Source organism: Brachycentrus maculatus, unplaced genomic scaffold (assembly GCF_059751285.1).
Source record: "Brachycentrus maculatus isolate JH-2025_06_01 unplaced genomic scaffold, ASM5975128v1 h1tg000386l, whole genome shotgun sequence".
Lineage (NCBI taxonomy): Eukaryota > Metazoa > Arthropoda > Insecta > Trichoptera > Brachycentridae > Brachycentrus > Brachycentrus maculatus.
Window position 1 is genome coordinate 597671 of NW_028281135.1, and position 23006 is coordinate 620676.

At 32.0% G+C, this 23006-nt stretch overlaps 1 protein-coding gene across 1 annotated transcript; it reads right to left on the reverse strand.

The window, feature by feature from the left end:
- Positions 1-3979: 3979 nt before the first annotated feature.
- On the reverse strand, positions 3980-18720 carry hb (zinc finger protein hunchback). Its single transcript, XM_088270442.1, has 3 exons — positions 18562-18720; positions 5872-5938; positions 3980-5780 (listed from the first exon to the last, which is right to left on the reverse strand). Exons 1-3 carry the CDS (start codon positions 18567-18569, stop codon positions 4104-4106), a joined length of 1752 nt encoding a protein of 583 aa, XP_088126568.1. The 5' UTR covers positions 18570-18720; the 3' UTR covers positions 3980-4103.
- Between the last annotated feature and the right edge of the window lie 4286 nt (positions 18721-23006).

Below are 23006 nucleotides of genomic sequence, written 5' to 3' on the forward strand. Positions count from 1 at the left end.
GAAAAATGCATGCCAAAATACTAAGAGCAAGTTGAAAGGAGAAAAAATAATTTGGGTAGGTACTTTTAAAAGTTCGGATTAGATATTTGTGTTTCTATTTCTGTTTGTCTTTTCCAGGGGTTCTCAAAACGTAAAGTTTTTTTAAAAATATATAAATTTTTTCTTAAAAACTTTCCAGTACTTATATTTTTAATAATAGTATTTCATGAATTAGGTACTTGTCAATCTTTAGGAATCATACTCCATAGCGAAATCAACGTCATGAATTCAATTCTCGTCAATTCTAGGAAAAATATTTCTCGTTATTTTTATTTGAGTTTTATACCAACATTAGATTTATGAGTAGAGTTATTTTGTCAGCTCGCTAAATTTAGCGAGCATGCCTTTGCTGTAGCGAAATCGATGGCATGGAAAACTCTTCCACCAATAGCTAGAAACATTGAGAGTGAGATGATCTTTAAAAAACACTAAAATTCCATTTATTTGCTAAATCATTTCCACCATTTTTTCTTCTTCAATTAAATCACAGTGAAGCGCCCTTGAGGTAGTATTTTAAGAAAATGATGCTGGTAAAATATCCAAAACTATTATTTATTATTATAAGGCGTCAAGGTGTAGTTGGGTAGACGCTCGACAGCGAAACTGACGTTGCGTGTTCGATTCCCACCAATTGCAAAATGAATTCGAGAAATATTAATTTTTAATTGGTCTGGGTGTTTATAAAGTATTTTTGACATTTACCTTCCCTTTTCTAACTACCCTACCTGCGGATAAGCCTCTTAAATCAGGGCTTTAAATTATTTTAAAAAATTAAAAAATTGATACTAAAACATATCAGATTTTGATGTTGCCACAATTTAAAACTGAAAAGATTTTACAAATAATTGACAACATCTGAAGTATCGGGTATGTATAATGTATGTATATTCAATATGCTACCTTGAGCACGTGTTCCGGGGTCATATGTCGGACAGATTTCCCTTTTTTTACCCCAAAACTTAAAACAGGAAGCGACGTCCCCTAAAATTGTTATTTACTGTAAAATCTTCCGAACAGGGAGCAGAGGGAGAAGGGGAGACAAGCGAGGAGAGAGGGATGAATCGAGATGTAAGATACGGAAGGAAGGGAAGGAGCAGAGGGGTCGTTCCTTAATGCTTCCCGATTTTTTCGCCCCGCGAAGTTTGGCTCGCGCCCTCCGCGCGTGCTTTTGATTAAGAAGGGGATTGTTCCCGTGTCTTGTTTTGTAGGCGTCTCCCCCAACGCTTATATTAAATAAGCACATGGGTAGGTACCTAGCAAAGTGAAGAAAAAAATCTACACCCATGTATAATAAATACATAAGTGTATTGTTCCACTAGATTATCCCTCCTGTTCCCAACACAGATTCAAATAAAAACATATTTAATTAGCTAGAAGAAACAAAAATCCACTAAATGATCTATAAACCTTGTACATAATAAGCAAGGCAAATAATAGCTGCAATTCCCATCTAAAAAATAGTGAATTGTTCATATTAATTTTTTTATTCGAGGTGGACCGTCTCCGCTGTGTTATGTTGCTTCTCATGTAATCTTGATTAAAATTTAAACACTTGTATGTATCCCACTTATTGAGTTTTATTTTATTTCACACGACTAGTTTCACATACTACATATGTGGATGACCTCACTTAAACGTTACATTTACATTATAAATGTTTTTATGTAATCAGGAATTCTAGCTTATAAAATTGTTACGTTTTGGTGCTATTAAATGATTTCATATTGGTTCAACACGGAATAAACAACATTAGGTAATTAAGATTTCGATAGAATACAGTAAACAGAACAGATTTTGCATTGAAATGATTTTTCGTGCAATAATGGAAATGTAACTTTTTGGTGAAGTCCTCAACCTTTGATCTTAGATGGTTGCAAGGCAACTACTCTCTATGGTTACTTGGTTTAACACTTTGACTGCCAGTCAATCATGTTTTCAGGCGTTTCCCAGGATGTAAAATAATTATCAAAATCCGGGTTGGATCTTGCATTTATTTAAATACAATCATGGAACTTCACTAGATTAATAAATTGATAAATAAAAGACACTGATATGAACTCAATTTAACATGCATAGATAGTTCTAGTGAATTCATACCGTTTTATGTACAGTGTCATGAGATTAATGATATACGTAGGAGTTACAAAAATTTAAGTAGTGTGGTTATCAATCATGGATTGAATGATGAATGTTGACATACCAGCCTATAACAGGTCATAAGCCCTGTAAATACTCAGACTTCCATATTTTTTTTCATCTACCATATATGAGATGTCACAGATGGAAATTTTAAATAACATCCTGTAATTTTTTTGAAAAATAACATTTTTATTTTCTCTAAGAGATGTCGACTTATCGTTCAATTTGTTCATAAAAAGCATTGTAATAGCACCTTCACAATAACGTCACATAGGTAATAATAGTTATACTTTAGGGGATGAAACAAAGGGGAGTAAATGAAGGAGTGCAAGAAAACTATATAATTTAAGAATATATTTTTATTGAAATAGATTTTTATAAATAATACAATCTGCTTAAAAGAATTTTACAATAATTTGGATATATATTTATGAGAATACTTCAATTATGCTACACGCAAATCAAATAGCACAATCATTATTCTTACTTCCCTAATATAAATATATGACTAAATTATGTCTTTATATTATTTATTTAAGGTTACTTGGAACGCCTTTTAACAAAATAAAAATATACCTAGATTTCTACCGCTGCAAGAAGAACGACGAAAAACTAAATTCTGTGTTCTTCTTACGATGGTAAGGGTTAAAATCTAATTCTATCATGCAGATCTCATTATTTCGTCATACTTACCCAAACACCAAGAGATAATTTAAACAAATATTTGGCATAGAACGACTTAAAAAAATTAACACCTAGCATTATTACAATAAAAGGTAGATCGTATTTCTTGAGGTACAATTAGCGAGAAAAATAATATGAATATACATTGTTGTTTCACATAAATATGTATGACAACTTGGTAACTTATAATAATGAAAGTAAAATGAAAAATTCCGGAAACATGAAAAAAATACTGGAAAAAATTTAGTTTTTTTTCAATCAAGAAATCATCCTTCAAAGCGAAATTTGCTCACTCAGTCTTTCATTTCATTCTTGTATCGACCCATAAAAAACATTCAAATATCATCGAATAAAATAGCTTGATATTTATACAAACAGAAATCAAATAAAAATTGTACTAAATTGAAATAAAAATCAGAAACTATATACAGCTTAAAAACTTATCTAACGAGTTGTCTTTAATTTTTTTGGAAATACATTTGGCAAAGTAAAAAAAAAGTGCATTACTTCTTATCCTACAAAATATAAAAGATAGGTATTAAAAAACGTTTTACAAAAAAATACCAGATTTGTCTTTCAATTCTTTGTGACTTAAAACTACTACAAGTTATATCAAAACAATGAGATAAAATAACCCTAAAATAATATAAATATGGCTTCTTATAAAATAAGCTTTATTTTTTTATACAACAAAACTTATATTTTCAGTAAAATTTAAATATGACAAAGTAAATATTAAAGTCATCAGTATAGTAGTTGATGTAAATAACACTCCAATTTAAAATATGTCTTTGTCTTGAATACTTAATTAAAATACAACCTTATAATACTGACTAATCCCACTCGAATATCAATTAAAATTATTAAGACTTAAGCTACGTTTACACAGCGCATTTAGTGACAACCTGAGCATACTGTATTGTACACGGTGCCACATAGAAATATACCCGAAATTCGAACTTGAAAAGTACATATTTATTTACAAAAATATATCTAAGAAAAAATGGAAAGTAATGAATGAGAAAGTAATCAAATTTGTTACATTGCACTCTTTAGATCTGTAACAAAAAACTTGAAAAAAGAAAGAAAAGAAAAAGTCGGTTGAAAAATAATGCAAACAATATGTCAGCTATTTAATTCAATTTGTACTTGACTAGAGATTTAAAAATCCACAATTTGTTATCAGCTTACACCACGACTCCTATTTACAGCATAAATTCAAAGTTACCTAGGATATTATCTTAAGAATGTTGAGATCTGGCGATGTGTACGAAGAAGGACACTTTGTCTCCGCTTCTTTCTCCGCACATGTTGCAAGTGAAGGGGTCCTTGAAGCCGTGGTATCCCATGTGCATGGTGTACATAATGATGTCCTTAAAAACAATATCGCAATACTGGCAGTCGTAGCTCTGGCTGGTTGCTTTAGCGGCATTGGTAGTAGCTTCAACTTCCTCGATGGGTTTTTTGGGAGAATTGTTGGTTTTTTCCTCATCTTTGTCTGCCTGGTAGAGATGGGGCGGCATGTCCACTTGTACCTCCATCCGTTCGACCTCTCCATTGTTGAGAAGAGCTTTGATATCGGGAGAGAAGTCATTCTCGCTGTCGTCAGGTTGAGTCACCCTCGGAACTGACCTGTCCAGCTTGTAAGCGCGACCCTTGCGTCGGTTCTTCAAACTTGCTGTAGGTGTCAGAGGTGCTGGACTATGGTTGTCATTCTTAACAGCGGCACTGGTTAGGTCGAGTGCGTCGGAAGGAGGATCTTCGCGAGGAGATACGTGGGGAGAAGAGTGAGCGCTTCGCTGAGGCGAGTACGAAGACCTCGGAGAATGAACTTCAGGCGACAGGTGCGGCAGAGTGGTCGGAAGGTTGTAGTTCTGAGAATTCTGATTGAAATCAGTGAAGAATCGTTGCTGCATCAATAAGTGAGGAGAAATGTTCTGGATGGCTCTTATCGGGCTTTCCTCTTCCTTAGGAGGTGAAGAATGTTCTTCAGAGTTCTTGTCGTTGATCGGTGACTTTGGCATATTGTTGTTATTTGGGAATAACATGGGATGCGGGAGAAGAGATCCGTACGGGAAATTCATTCCAAACGGATTAGGAAACAGAGGAAGTTGTTTACCGACCATATTGTTATTGTTTACGGAATCTTCCTTGTTATGATGGGTCCTTTGTTTCGGTCCACGGCGCGTTCCGTAAACATCGATTATCGGCAAAGGATTGGGGGTGCCATCTTGGTTGAGTACCATGGCAGGTTGGTGCCTGTACTTACGCAGATGCAGCTTCAGCGAGTGGCAGTACTTGGTAGCGTAGTTGCAATCGGCGCACCTGTACTGGTAGATGTTGGAGTGCGACTTCAGGTGGGAGTTGAGCATGGATTTGTTCACGCAGTTGTAGGGGCACTGCGGGCACTGGAACGGCTTGGATCCAAAGTGATTCCTCATATGGTATTCCAGGTGATGCTTGTACTCTGTGACGAACGGACACCTCGGGCAGTTCAAAACTCGTTCGGGTTTAATATGACCTTTTGTGTGTTCCCAGAAACTGAGTTTAGTCACAGCTACGTACTCGCACTGTTTGCATTTGAATGTTTTCACTTTGCCATGTGAGTTGACAGCTGGAACTCTCAGTCCCGGTTCCTCTTCCCCGTCGGCTATCGAGTTTCCGGGACTCGGCATGTCGTCGGAAGCCCATGGCGGGGACGGAGAAGGTGATTTGGGTGGAGTGACAGCTTGAGGTGTCTGGGCGGGTCTGGCCTGAGCTGGAGAGGCCTGGAACCCTGGAGGAGTAAGGGGGAAACGAGGGCTGGCGGGGGCCGGAGGTGAACCCCTTGAAGATGAAGAAGGTGAAGAACTATGAAAACCTTCAGAGTGACTGGAGAGGAAACTGCTCACCACAGACTGCTCCATGGGTTCTTGCTTCTGCAAAGAAAAATAAATACAATCAGAAAATCTCGAAACGTGAAAATGTTGATACGGTTAAATGAAATTGATCATCGAGGTTTGAACTTACAATATGATGAAGGGGACTCCATTGAAGAGTAGGAGCTCTGATCATGGCTGGATCCCAACTCAGAACACTGTAACAAAAATACAAATAAAGTTAGTAAATTATCACAAACAAATAACCGTACACAAATAACTGTAATGAATACATTCTACAAGTAGGATTCTTGTTTTAGTTTGGCAATCAACTTGCTTTGTGAGAATAACAAATAAATCAAAGTTCTTTCGACGAACATGACGAAACTCAAGTGTAATAGGTTTCGATAATTAAACAAACATTAAAACGTATTGTGACGCACTGAAATTACTTTATTTATTACGAAATAATGATTAACGAACTAATCACCAATATTTGTTTTACATTACGACAACGTAACATTATTTCAATATCTACCGACCATCTTCACATATCAAGAATTAATAAGAACAAAACAGATCTGGAACAAAATATGTACTCGTAAATCTGACCGGCCAATATTTGTTTAGGTTGATTTCAAAGGAAGCTATAATCGAAAATTGTATTATAATAAATAAAATTAAAAAGAAAAATAATTGACCATGTGTTGATGAAATGATTTGGAAGATAAACTCGCTATAAAATGTAGCATATCGCTCACTCCTTTCAAGAACGTCATAAATCAAAAATCGTCAATTTTCAGTTGTGCATGTTTTCGGAATGCCCAGAAAATGTACTATATCCCAGCAAAAGAGGTATATTTTTAACTCAATATTTACCCGCTTACAGGGCAGAAAATGTTGTTTTTGCATTTTGAAGAAAAGGTTTTGTTTAATAATTTTTTTAAATATACTAAATATTTTTCAAATGGTGAAAAAACCCTCAGGTTTTACGTAAAAAGATGTGTTGTACAGTAAAAAGTTCAATAAGTGGCTTGATATTTATTTTTAATACATTGTGTTATATTTTTAAACTTTAAAAACGTTCTCCTGAAAAATCGAGTTTTTTGATTTATGACGTTCTTGAAAGGAGTGAGCTATATATGGTATAGTACTTTTTTGTGTTATTATGAAAAACACAATTATTTCAATTTCATACTAATCTCGTGAACTTCAAGCAGCTCATCACTATAAAATAGATATAATTTTTTTGATAGAGTGGGTTCGAACCCAGAAACTGTGACTCAGAGCCCGCAACACCACCACGGGACTACAACTCGACCGGGTGTATTGTAATTATTTATAATGATTTTTAACGTTATATATGCTTGGTTAATAAACGTATTATAGCGAAGTTCGGAATAAGCCCCACACATATATTTAATACATATTATACTACCCTACAAAGATACCCATATATATATATATATATATATATATATATATATATATATATATATATATATATATATATATATATATATATATATATATATATATATGTATATATATATATATATATATATATATATATATATATATATATATATATATATATATATATATATATATATATATATATATATATATATATATATATATATATATATATATATATATATATATATATATATATATATATATATATATATATAACGCCTCTAATTTGGAATAATGACACATCGTATAATTTAAAAGGTCACATCATCAGCAATCAAATGATTGTACCCATATTGCTGATGTGGTAATTAAGTATGTAAGTTTTCCTAAAAACAGGTAAACAACTCAATGTTGTTTTGTCACGTATCTCCTTGTATAAATTCATTAAAACGGCATTAACAAACCCCCCGGCATTATGGAGTCATACTTTTTTGTCACTTATTGATGACGAAATACACACTGGGATTCCTTAATTTCCACTCGTAAAAATAATGACATATATTATTAGTCCCCACAAAAATCAAGTAAAAATAAAAATAATTCGAATATATATTTCTCTTCTTCCTCTTCTAACTGTTTTCCACATCCAGTAGTGAACAAGGTACTGCACCATACTGACGGAGTGTTATCTTGATCGTTAATTGCATGAAGGCAAAGGGGGATCAGTCGTGGGCTCTTGTTCACCAGTCCAGAGTTATATTAAATGAGAGTGATTTTTTTTTTCTCTATTTTATATTTTGACCCCCTTGGGAATCGAACTCTGCACCTCTAGTACGTAAGAATCTATAAAATGTAAAACTCTGTCTTGTCATTTTCATGCAAAATTGTGGTTTGCATCAAAAATAAAGAAACAGGATGTCGATATCTTTTTATTCCTCTTTTTAACCTTATCCGCACTCAATGTTGCAAAGGGCACTGCATCGTATAGACGCAGCGTTATCTTGATCGTTACTTACATGAGACAAGGTGTCGATATACTCGTATTTAACTGAATATTAATTTTTTTATATAAATTTTATTGAACGAACCCATCAGATGACCATATCGCTCACTCCTTTCAATAACGTCAAAAACAAAAAATAGTCAATTATCAGTTGTGGATGTTTTCGGAATGCCCAGAAAATTTACTATATCCCAGCAAAAGCGGCATATTTTTAACTAAATATTTACCCGCTTTAGTTGTTTTTGCATTTTGAAGATAATGTATTGTTTAATTCTTTTTTTAAATACAAAATATTCTTCAAATGGAGAAAAAACATTCAGGTTTTACCTAAAAATATCTGTTGCATAGTAAAAAGTTTAATAAGTGGCTTGATATTTATTTTTAATACATTTGATTATGTTTTTAAACATTAAAAACGATCTCCTAGAAATCAAGTTTTTTATATATGACGTTGTTGAAAGGAGTGAGATATATTTGCGTTCAAATTATATGTACATATGTACTCTATGTGATGCATATTATATTTTGAATAAAATACATAAATAAGTACATCTTGTTAATATATTCTGACAGTCCCCTAAAAATCGTTAGCGTGAGATAAACACCAACCCTTTTATTTTATTTTATACCGAAAGGGTTGTAGCCCTTTCTTCTCATCTTATATACCGAGTATATTATGTACTTTTACCCCTATATACGTAAAGAATATGAGAAAAAGCGGGATAAACTGATCCGATATGTGCTTAGAGGTATCGAACGATATAGGGGTAGGTTGTTTTGCTGCATTTTGGCGAATTATTGAGCATTTTGGGGGAGGTTTCATGAATTATTTATAAGCATAAAATGAGTAAGCGTTAAGATAACGCATATGCGTAATATTTTGTAATGTTTAACGAGTGAAAAGTTAGAAAATTTACGTAATATTACGTAAAAAAAATAATTTGAGGAAAGAAAGAACCTAAAAGATCTTTTTAAAAGACCTTTATCTAAAACCAAGAAAAAAAGAACCAATAGATGCCTCTAGTGAAGTTCTAGTGATTCAAGAATAATGTTTTAAAATTGGTTCATATACATATGTATATAGAACTTATATATAGAACCAAGAATTTGAGTAGTGTGGTTGTCAATAATGGGTAGAATTGGTGAATGTTGCCCGTGTGTAAAGTGATCACTCAAACCAGCCTATGGCGGTCGTCAGACCCGTAAATGCCCAGACTCCCATATTCTTCTTCATCTTTGATGAGGTGTCAAAAAATATATGAAAATAACTCCTGTAATTGGAGATAATCCAGATTTTGTGAACGAGTATTTGGACACACTCAAAATGTTGTAAAAAAAGAATAGGCTAGAAGTATTTAAACAATATGTGCTATGTGGGTTTAATAGGTCTTCCTCCGTGGTTTAACATGCGCGTTTGGCTAACATGCCGGAGGTCTCAGGTTCAATTCCCAGGGGGTCTTTATAAATATAGGTAATTGTTCTCTCTAATATTTGTTTAATATCACCGTTAGCGCAGAATTTCATACAATGCTTCAATAGATTAAAGTGGTCTATCCACGATTCGTTGCGGATAAGGGTAAGATGAAGTAGATGGTATAATATAGAGTCTGGTTGCGAGAATAATGGCAAAATTTGGAAAGGAAAAAATCTGATTATAATCAAGTAATATTGTGCATTAGTTGTGTATTTGCCTATTATTTTTTAATAATAAGCAAATTTAAGAAATAACTAGCGGAATTTTTATATTTCAGAGAAAACGGGACTTCCCCATACAGAAATAAGTACGTTCCTGATTCACCCATACCTATATTATTAAAATTCATCTGCAAAAATCCATGTCCATATTAAAATTAATATAAAATCCTACTTTAAACCATCACCATAACTTACATGTGCCTAGGTACTCTAACTTCATCGATTTCAAATATATATTTCAGAAAATTTTAATTAAATCATGATTTTCAACCTCTTTCTTATGTATAAAACATTTTATCTAACCTTCCACTAGTCTAATGATGTCGTTAATGACAAAACCTGGTCACTGGTGAGATAAAATAAAAGTGGAAAAAACCAAATAAGTGTTTTTGTGTATTAGACAAATTAAAAATATTGAAAACTTTGAGAGAAAAGTTCATTCAGCTGTGGAATAAAATAGTCTAAAGAAGAGGAAAACTCATGAAAAACATGGAAAGGGTAATAACGATTCATCACGATTGTTAGTTAGCTGGTCCAACTACAATAAACACGAGAAGTTTTGATAAAGTATACACGCATGTATGAACTATACTGTACGATCTTCCAAAGATATAGATATATATTTATATATTTTATTTTATAGGTATATATAATTGCCAGCGTCGAGTTAGGGGTAGGTGGGTGGTGGTAGGGGCGGTAGGGAGGAGAGGGGGAGGGGGGTAATGTATTTCGTCTGCCATTTTGAATTCTTTATTTAGTAATCTTTTTTATCCCGAGTCGGAGGGATTTTCTCGCAGGAATAATCCGAGGGCACATTCCGATCGACATCAATATGGGGAAATGTCGAGGGTGGACATCGGAATGGGAGAAAAATGTTAAGACGTACAGGGCCGTATGAAGAAATATTTTAGCCATTCAAAAAATCGCAAACTTATCATTTTGGCGAAAAATGTATTATTTAAATCAGAATCTTATTACAGTATATATAATATGTAAGTAATAAATATGTAAATACTGTTCGCGTCTTCTTACCCTCATCACACCAATGGTGCATAGGGCACTGCATCAAATTCACTGCATAAATGTTACTTGACCGTAAATTATACAAGAGCACAGTGATCCGTCTTCGCTTCTGGTTACATTAAATAAATATAATGTAAAAAAAACTGTATTTTGACCCAGGAAATCGAACCAAAGACCTCCAGTATGGTAGCTAAACGTGAAAACCTCTACACTATGTAATGAATATACTTCAATGTATATACATACTCGTATACACGTATTTAAGCTATTTTTTTCTGAAATATACTAAGGAGGATTCGCCTTACCATAGTTAAATGTATATGAATTATAACATAAATAAGAAGGAAATCCAGACATATTTTTTCGAAATTGAAATAAAGAAGCAAAAAATCAATGTTAGTTCAAATATTACAAACTTTACTATCATTAAGTTTTTTTTAAACAAATCTTACTTTATTGGTTGTCAATCATGGGTAGAATTGTTGAATGTTACACGTGTGTAAAGTGATCACTTAAACTAGTATACGACGGTCGTAAGCCCCGTGAATGCCCAGACTTCCATATTCTTCTTCATCCATGTTGAGATATCAAAAACGAATATTACAAAATAAATATATTTTAAAAATTTAAATACACATTAGTTCGTTAGATAAATTCAAGTGTTTCCCTTGATTCAGTCCTGTTCTGTCGACAATAAAACCACCCCTGTCGGTAGTAAAAATGAATGACCATCCCCTCCGCACGATTCTTTAGTACCTACTAACTTCCCTCCCACGCACCCCTCACAGAACTACCCCTATAATGTACGCTCCATAAAGGAATTTTACAAAAATCCAATTTTCAGTCTCTCAGTATCGACTAACGTTGGAAAAACCTCAATATTTGAATGGATATTTCTCTGAATATTTTTATTGCAATATTATAATTTTTTTATAAATCTATTATTATCATAATCAATATCTGTATAATCGTCATTGAGGAGGCATTGTAAGAAAATGGCGCTATATAAATAATTCAAAATGAATGAATTTAATTATTTTATTTTATTTTTATTTTATTTTATTTTATTGGAAGGAAGAACAACAGTTACAATATATGATACATACAGAATACAAAAAATAAAATCATGAGTACCAATTATAGTTCTTCACAACTATACATAAGAGAGGTCTATATAAAGGAAGAGACATGAGACAAGGATGGGATAAAGAGAAAAGGAGATGGCAGTATCAATTATGTATCTTTTTCAATAGTATATTATGACAAGTCATAAGTCCTGTAAATACCCAGACTTTCATATTCTTCTTTATCTACGTTGTGATATTATTTTAACTTCATAAACTATGAAGCTTCATTGATCGAAATGGCATATATTTTTATAAAAAAACATGAATAATTACGAAAAAAAGAGAATAAAATAGAATCTTCATAATCAGAGAGAAGTAAAATGGTAAAAAACAGATTTTTTTTTTTTGCGAGTTTCACAAATTGTTAAACGTACTTATTTTTACAAAGAAACGATTGAAATATGATTTATTTTTACAAATAAAAAACTTCAATAATGAAGAAAGATAAAACAAAACCAGTGAGACGTTAATAAAATAGTAAAAAACTGCCATTATAAATATTTTTCTTACACGAGTTTCCTAAATTGTCAAAAGCCGACTTGTATCAATTTAGAAATTCAGAGAATTAGCAACGCTACACCGCAGTACCGTATTGGTTATTGATTACGTTTTCAGGCGACTGAAAACTACCAAGGGACTGAAATTCAGGGTTGAGATGAAGGGTGTATCGATGGGGAGAGGAGAGCCTACTGTACGTACCTCCGGGACACTGCGCCTGTATTGGGGCGTCGCAAAAAACGGCGCCGGCGTCCAAAAAGCCGAGAAATGGAGGGGGATAAAAAGAAAAATGGCCGCTAGGGGTGGATTGCAAGGGGACGACTTGTTCAATACTTCAATATTACTTTACTCATTGACGTACGGCTATATTAAGTATGTGCCAAATAATGTAAAATAATGAATTTATCGGGTTACTTGATCATAAAAAGTTTATTAATTTTTATTTGTATGTTTGGTAAGCTTAATTTGAAAATTAAAATTAAAATCACTATTTTTATAATCATTGTTAAAAGCATTGTTACTTTGTAGTATGGTAATATAACACTATCCTTATCATTCATCATTCACTTTGTGTACTACCATTAAAATGTTTTAAAATGGAATTACACAAAGTGAACGATGAATGATATGAAAAGTGTTGAATTATTTTAAATTTAAATATCACTTAGTAAATACCCCTATTTCTTAGAATCTATTGTGACGCATGTTTTGATGCATTTTGAATAATTTTTAAAAAATGCATCGATACACGTGTCACAATAGATTTTTAGTACACGTGGTATTTACCTAGTGAAATTTAAATGAAAAATGGACTGATATTACCAATAAGTGACTGCCAATGAAATAAACGAACTTTGTTAATTTTAAAAACTTGTAAAGGTTTTTTTTCATATCACCAACAAGTTTAAATATTTTGCCTTCATTTTATAAAGAATACTGTCTAGCAAATTACATACATAAAATTCCTTGTTACATACATACAAAATAAAAGGATCTTGCAGTTCCTACCCCTCTTCAACCTTCAACGTCTCAAGGACACAACTCTAAAATTTATAAGGTGTTTGAAAATGATGCAGAATGCATAGAAACCGTGATACCATAGATTTTAAGAAGTAGTAGTATTTACCAAGTTAAACTTAAATTAAAAAGGGATATATTTTACCACAAAGTGACTGGCCGAATCATTTAATGGAATTTATAAATGCGATTGATATTATGCCGAGTATATTTCTACAATATATTTACTAAATATTCTTGGGCAAGCCGCCAAACTGTAAATTTCTAATTTAAACAAAATCTGACAAAAAATAATAGCCTTACTGTTACTGGGATGCCGAAAGGGTTCAAACTTTTTACGACACGGTTATTGGAAACAGTTCTTTCCTATTGTTGAATATGGCATGTAACGGGTTGAGCATTAATCTCGAATGCAAAAAACATTACCTGACGCCTAACAAAAAAATGTCGGAACCAAAACGATTTTCTTAATTTTTTGTTGTAGATTTTTTTGGTTATTCTTAGTATTTAAAATATTATTTACTAGCTGTACCTAAACCATGCAAAGCGTAGGCGAGTCTTGTCTCGTTAAATGGAAAAGAAAATAGTGTTTCATTTCTCATTGCTAAATTATAATTTTTTTTATTTAAAAAATCCATTAAACAATGATGCAATCGAAAGCATTGAAAATTCTGGGTGATACAGTTTTAATAAGCGGCATCTGGTTCCAACCCTAATGTATGGAAGAGAAGCATGAAGTTGGCAAAAAAATATGAAAGTAGACTGAAAACGATCAGTCCAAATACGATCTCCCAGTGAGGGAAAACCATATTGATAGATGTTCGAATGGGGAAAAAAGCAATGAATGCAAGACTGATATAAGCATCATCGATATATATTTTTTAAAAGGTTTGTTGAGATTGTTTGGGCATGTGAAACGGATGAGTAAGGAAAGAACGGTAAAACAAATTTATGAGACGAATGAAGTCGAAAATAGATGAAGAGGAAGACCGTGGAATACTTGGTATGATCAAATATCTCAAATACATGGAAATGGTCAGGTCAAGAGTCGGAATAATCAGCAGGCAAAAGGCGAAGGATGTTTGCAAAGACACACTGGTGTAGCATTCTGTTCTCTCTGCCTACCCCTGCGGCATGCGGCGTAGTTGTCGGTTAGTCAGTTAGGTTTAGAGAAAGTAAAATCTCGAGTCGCCCGGTCACAAAGGAGGTACAACAGAAAATGTGCAAAAAATCGGGAATATTTTATGGTATCCCATAGAAAATAACAGCTTTTTCGCAAAAAACAACCTTGCTCCATAATAATAAATGTGGGATGGGAGTTTTAGGGCCCCACAGACAAAAGAGAACCTATTTTCTGGTCCCAGGCTACTTGCACAAAGGGTGAACGCTGTAAATGTCGGCGGTGGACCATAAATTCTAACAAATACAGGGAAGGCAGACGATTTAAACTAATTTACATAACAACTTCTTCTAGCATCACGCCGTTTCCCCGCAGGGTCAGGCAGAGGGGATGAAACGCCATACTCTTCTGTCCTGACATACATTCCTAACTTCCTTCACATCCTTGCATCTAGTCATACATGCCCTCCGATTACGCAGACTTTTGACACCACCAGATTTTAGGTTCGATTGATCTGATAGTGCCAAATCTTTTTCGGTTGTCCTAGATCTGTTCTCCCGCTCACATTCGCCACAAATATTTTCTTAGTCATTCTCTCTTTATCCATTTGCTCCACATGTCCATACCACCTTGAAAAACTTACGTAATAATCATTATAATAAATTAATTATATTAATTTAATATTAAAAATAATAGTTATTTAAAAATATAATTATTACTTCAATAAATTAAAATAAATATTGAGTGTGTCCAAACACTTGCTCACAAATCTGGATTATCTCCAATAATAAGTTATTTATTGCATAATTTTTTGACATCTATACATACATGAAAAATATTATGGACGTCTGGCCATTTATTGATCAGTATATATGAAATTTAATTGAAATTAAACATATTAGAAATGTTTGGTTCCTCTTTTTTCTTTTCAATTTAACCAGATTAAGCCACAGCAGCGCGTGACCAGGCATTGCTTGTAAAAAATGAAATAAGTATTCAGTTATATTTAACGCTGAAAATATTAGTTCTTTACAAAATATATTTTTCATCATAATTTGCCTTATTGTTTGTTATGTATGTATCAAATGACTTGGGACATTACCTAGAAATATTTTAAGGGCGTTACAAAAATATAAAAACCCCAGCAATAATTCCCAAAAAATGTTAATAGGCTTAATAGGATTTCTATTACAAGCCCCCATAGTTTCTGCGGGTTATTCCGCAAATACAATTAAAATGCATTCAAGTTATTTTAGAATAACGGGGATAAATACGTTGTTGCCTATTTTAAAATGAATGCTAATTGACGCGTTCATGTTTGTGTTCCAGGAATATTATTATAATATAGAAGAAAAAAACCGAAATGTAACTTGAAATATGTAAGTATAATTTTGTTTATGGAATTTCCTGGACTCCAAATAATACCGGATTCATTTAATTTAAATAATGTTTAGTTATTTTAAAGATAATATGGCAGTAAATGATACAAAATAAATTTAGCAGTATTTACAACAACAAAAAAGTTTCTCTATATATGATATATGTAACTAGCTAACTAACCATCACGTCGCTCGCCGCAGGGGTACGCAGAGAGAATAAACCGTGACGTCACTCTGTCTTTGCAAACAACCGCTTCTTCTACATTCGTGCATCTCCTCATGCATATACGCATATTATTTCAACTCCAAAAATTTCTCGGTATAATTTTTTAAACCGTTCTTGCCTCACTCATTCGTTCCACATATTCAAACCACCTCAAAAACACCCTTCATAATTTTATCGATAATGCTTACGTCAGTTTTGATTTCTTTCTTTATTTTGCCATTCGAACTTACTAAAAAAAATCTAAAATAAATTAAATGTTTTTTTTAATAAATGAGAATTCTTAGCATTTTTCCAACATTATTTAAAAATGAATATAATATGTATATACGAGTACACATTTGCGATCCTACGCGACCTTCGCGTATTTATGAAATAATAATTTTAAAAAAACGTTTTTGGAGATTAACATTTTATTTTTTGTTTCTGAAACGATGTCCATCACTATTATTTTCTTTATTTGATTTTATTTTAATATTGTGGTTAGGACACCACAATAAAAACTAAAAATTGTTCCTAAATATATTTTTGAGGATAGTTCCACGCCACTGGCAAATGATTAGTAGGCTGAAATTTGCATAGGGCATTCGGAAAGTAAGTAAAAAGTGTTGCAAAATGAAAGTGAAAGAAAAGTTATATTTACGACATTGTAAAATGAACTACAAAGAACCAAGGACAAAAACCCTTGCTAATTCTTCTTTAAAAAATCAGGAACTATTTGCAAAGATTTACAGCCCTAACAAAAGAATTTGAATAACAATGTGCTCAAATATATAAAAATAAGCGTAAATTCTACATAGTATGTACATTTTAAAATAGGAGTGCATATTTGGATAATAGGAGTATATATTATATAACGAAATACTTCTACAACTTTCCTACGGATAAAAAAATTGAAGACATAAAAATACATGTTAATCGAAAAAAAAACACATGAAATAATAAATAAATAAAAACATAAAAATTTACATGTAATAATAATAATAATAAAACCCTTATCCGCACCCCAATGGTGCATAGGGCACTGCGTCATATAAACGCAGTGTTATCATGATCGTTTTACACATGAAGGAAAGGTGATCAGCCCTCCACTTCAGGTACCAGTCCAGGGTAATATTGAATAAATATGACAGTGAAAAAATCACTTATATTTATTTTACCCCCCTTGGGAATCGAACCCGGGACCTCCAGAACGGTTACCGAGCGTGCTGACCATTACACTACGGAGGCGGACATATAATAATAAAATAATAGTACAAAAATCACACTAAAACATTAAAAATGAACATTGAGTGTAAATCCCTCGACGAGCACAAGAGCTTAGTCTCTTTATTGGAAGAAAAGCGTAACGAATTTAAAGATAGTAGAAATATTTAGAAAATTATTTTAATTATTGAAAAAAAAAACCTATATTAAATACATTTAATCGTACTAGTGATGCCAGTTTCGCAGTCAAACTTCTATTGAACTACACCACGGTGCCTTTCAATTTTTTTTTTTTTTTTTAAATAGTATCCGAAATAATTTTTCATCATTATCATTCCGTATATTAATACCTAAAAACATTTTATCCATTGACCGTTTTCACCAAATAACGCATCGTCAGATAATGGCAATGGTTTTAATACCTACTTAAGGATATATGTATATATAAGAATCAATTGTGTCGCAGACTTTTAAATCAGAATTTCTAGGTTCGAACTCACTCTTCCACAATTTCATACCTATTAATAATAATGAGCCGTTTAGGCTAGAAAAATAATGAAATTTTACTATTTTTGTTAATAATAAAAACCAAAAATATTATCTTATATTAAATATTTTGATTTCAGACACCAAGTACAAAACTTATTTTAACTTGGGTATTAAAAAAAAAATAAGTATAATTCATGTTTCATGTTATAATTTAAAATGTAACTTGGTTTTAAAATCACATTAAATTTATTTATAGAGATTTTAAAACAAAGTAACATTTTAATTATAAAATAAATCTAATAACATTTCAAACACGATATTTTAATTTCATATTAAAATAATAGTTTCAAAATTTATATTACACATGTTCTAAAAAAATATAAACTACCTACAAAAAATGTAACATTTAAAAAACAGAAATAAAAAAAACATCCGAGATGTATCCTTTGATTAAAAATAAGAAATTCTATATTAATACTTTAAAATTTTATATTAATATCATATTTTGGTAAATATTTAAATTTATTTTATCACATCAATAAAAAAATCAGTTAATTATTTTTTGATTAATAAAAATTAATACGTTTCTAAAATATATAAAATGTAATTGTAAAGTAGTTAAAAATAATAAAAAAATCTTACCTAGACATATTTGTAGATTTCGTAGAAACTGATTATCAAAGAAAAAAATATTCTAGATGTAATGTCAATTGAATCCATTCACTAAAACATGGCGTCAAAAAAAACACACGTCAAAAAAAATTAACACAAATTTTTGTCGCAATGTCCAACGCAACGAAATTAAATAAACCTCACAAAATAATCACAACTTCTGCTGTATTTAAAATAAATTATAATAAAAATAAAATGACGATGTGTTTGTTAACCCTTTGCTAGGAAAAAAAACTCTTGAGAGACGTGCTTCTTTTCCGAACGACAACAATCGACTGAAAAAAATCTATATCAATTTTTACTCCTGCAATATTTTTGTGCTTTCAGCCCGTCCCCACTCTGGGCGAGCGTGACAGAGATGGCGATATGTGGAAATCTACCGGATTGGAACTCGGTATAGCGCCGTCTTGCTCGCGCACTCCCACCACCGACACCAGTTGCGAGTTCACCTTGTTTGAAAAGTTGGCCATAGGGGGACCGAAAGTTAGACTCTTTTTCAAAAATAAAAATAAATTATTAAAATAAAATAAACAATATTAATATAAAACCGGATTTGTTCATGTTATATATCAATTTAACTATTTTACGTACTTATTTAAGATTTTACTATTCTATTTCTACACACACACACACACACACGCACAAATACATGTACAAATATATAGGTGTAAATTATTTTTTAAACGTTGTATTAAACAATTAAAATGCAGTTACACCACCAAAGAATAAAATCTTAGTCATTAAATATCTTATTTCGTATATTAAAAGCATTGATAAATTTGTGGTATGGTAATAATACACTCTCCTTATCATCCATTGTTTACATTGTGTAATACCACTTTTATAAATACATATTTGTGACTACCGGTTTCGGAAAATTATTCCATCATCAGGTCATCAAAATAAAATTATTACGATTTGACACAAATTTTATTTTTATACAAATGTCAAATAGTGATAATTTTATTTTAATGACTTGATGATTGAATAATTTTACGAAATCGGTAGTCACAAATACGTATTTATAAAAGTGGTATTACACAAAGTAAACAATAGATGATAAGGAGAGTGTTTTATTAAAATATCCTGTTATCTTCGTACGAAAATTTGTAGATGTATTTTCTTAAATTTATTTTCAATTTTAATTCTTTTCACAAATTATGTTATATAATACAGCACTCAGCTCAGTTTTCTAGTGAGGTCATACAAGCAAGCAGAAACTTACTCATTTTTCCAGAAACTTCTTTTATAAAATGACTTAGATAGATATGGAATGGAAAGAAAGGAAAGAAAGGTGTGTTGAGATTGTTTGTTTGGACATGTGAATCGTATGAGTGAGGATAGAACGGTTAAACAAATTTATGAGGCGAATGTAGTTGGAAAAAGAAGCAGAGAAAGACTGAAGAAAACTTGGCACAATCAGGTATGTCACATACTTGAAAGCGGCCGGGTAAGGAGTCGTAATAATCGTCTGGTATGTATGAGGAGATGCATGAATGTAGAAGAGGCGAAGAATATGAGCAAAGACGGTATGGCGGTCGATTCTCTCTGCCTACTCCTGCGGGGAAGCGGCATGATGGTTAGTTAGTTAGTTAGTTTAGAATTTGTAAATGTATTTTATTTTTTATTTTATTAATTTTAATTTTTTCAGAAATTTATTCAGTTTTCTAGTGAGGTCATACAAGCAAGCAGAAACTTTCATTTTTCCCGAAACTTCTTTTATAAAATGACTTAGATATACATATAAGGACACGACTTTTTTTCCAGATGTATAAGCACAGAACTTAATTATACTATATCCCCACCCCACAACCGCCACCGCCTTCACTCACCAATACAAAGTTACAGTATAAAATTATATGGTAAATAATACATTATCTCCTCGTATATTAGGTATGCGTAGCAGTTATGCTATGTTTAAAGCGACACCTACCAAATAATACTCTCTTATCAGATACATATCGTAACAATGGGAGATATCACGAATACTGATATGTTTACGAGCCACAAAACATAAGAATATGTACATAATACCTACGTACTATATCTGCCTCTTATGCAGCACAGTACCACCCACCCCAGAAGGTTGAAGGTCTGAAGATTACACTTAAATCAGTCAATGAAAGGTCGTAAGCCCTGCAAATACCCAGACTTCCATATTCTCATATTCTTCTTCATCTACGTTGAGATGTTTAGATGCCAATTAAATGTCTTTATATATACACACACTCTGATTCAAAATCATACACTGATTTTTAGAGTCTACTAAATTGTATTTTATTATTATAAATAAACTTTGTGACAAGTATTTCGCCTTGATATGGCATTTTTAAACTAATGTCAAAATTTTATTTTTACTATGACATCTCATCAAAGATGAAGAAGAATATGGAAGTCTGGGCATTTACAGGGCTGACGACAGTCATAGGCTGGTTTAAGTAATCACTTTACACGCGTGTAACATTCACCAATTCTACCTAAGTAAAAAGCTTCTTTACATCTCACCAATAGATGTCTCTAGTGAAGTTATAGTGATTCAAGAACAAGGTTTCTAAATTGGTTCATATATATAGAACTTCCGAGAATTTGAGTATTGTGGTTGTCAATAATGGGTAGAATTGGCGAATGTTACACGTGTGTAAAGTGATCACTTAAACCAGCCTATGACGGTCGTCAAATGCCAGACTCCCATATTCTTCTTCATCTTTGATGAGATGTTAAAAATAATATGTTTTATTTTTATGTTTAAATCATCATGATATAAAAACTAACTAACTAACTAACCGTCACGCCGCTTCTCCGCAGGGGTAGGCAGAGAGAATAGAGCGCCACACCACTCTGTCCTTGCAAACATTCTTCGCCTCTTCCACGTTCATGCATCTCCTCATACATACCCGCCGATTGTTACGACTCCTAACCTGACCACTTTCAAGTATTTGGCACCTTTCTTAATTTTATCGATAATGCCTATCTCAGCTTTGCATTCCTTCCTTATTTCACTATTCGTACATCTATCATACATCGTTTTGTCGAACATTCTTCTGAGAGATGGCATTTCGACTGCATTCAGTCTACTTTCATCCTTCTTTTGCCAACTCCATGTTTCACTTCCATACATTAGAGTTGGAACCAGGACTCCGTTGTGCACTGCCAGTTTAGCTTCCGTTGATAGGTTTTTATTTGCTATAACTGATTTTAGTGCACCATTCACTTTGTTCCCAGCATTCACTCTCCTTTCTATGTCTTTATCAATCTTTCCATCCCTAGAAAACATACTACCTAAATACACATGATATTCCACAAAGTTAATGCCAGATCAATCAATAATCAAATTTTCAGAACATTTGTGGGAGATAAAAAAATATAAGTCCTTTTTTTAGCTTTTATCGTACCTAACTGTAAACCGAATCCAACTGACAATCCAAGTGACATTTTTTTATTATTTCTTGTTTTTTACTGTGATATACATATATATACAGCGTGACTCCTGTTCTCAACACATATTAAAATAAAACATGATATTAGCTATAAGAAACAAAAAAAAAAAACACTTTTTTATTATTTAATATGGTAACAGAGGTTTTTTTAATCATTTTAATTAATTTTCTTGGCATTTCTATTTGTACAATCTTAGCGCAAATCAATAACGAAGTTCTCTCTAATAAAGAGACTCAGTTCTTGTGCTTGGAGAGGGACTTACACTTATTATTTATTGTGTATGTTTGATAGTAATATATATATATATATATTTTTTTTAATAATCTTCAGTAGTTTTTTGTGTAAACTTTCTATAAACCTTGTACATAATAATAATGATAATATATATATATATATATATATATATATATATATATATATATATATATATATATATATATATATATATATATATATATATATATATATATATATATATATATATATATATATATATATATATATATATATATATATATATATATATATATATATATATATATATATATATATATTTATATATATATATATATACATATATATATCCGCTTCCGTAGTGTAATGGTCAGCACGCTAGGCTACCGTACTGGAGGTCGCGGATTCGATTCCCAGGGGGGTTCAAATAAATATATTTGATTTTTTCACTGTAATATTTATTCAATATTACCCTGGACTGGTACCTGAAGCGGAGGGCTGATCACCTTTCCTTCATGTGTAAACGATCAAGATAATACTGTGTTCATATGAAGCAGTGCCCTATGCACCATTGGGGTGCGGATAAGGGTTTTATATATTATTATTATTATATTTTCTGTAACTACAGTTTTAATTTTAAACGATTTTTATAATGAACCTCATATTATTTTACAAACAAATGACGTATCTTGCCTTTTTTAATCACATCATTAAACACAATTCTTAATCTTCAAAAACAAGAC

Coding starts and splice junctions, on each gene's coding strand:
- hb (XM_088270442.1), bottom strand. Junction 5,781..5,871: donor GGAGTCCCCTTCATCATATT/GTAAGTTCAAAC, acceptor TTTTCTTTGCAG/AAGCAAGAACCCATGGAGCA.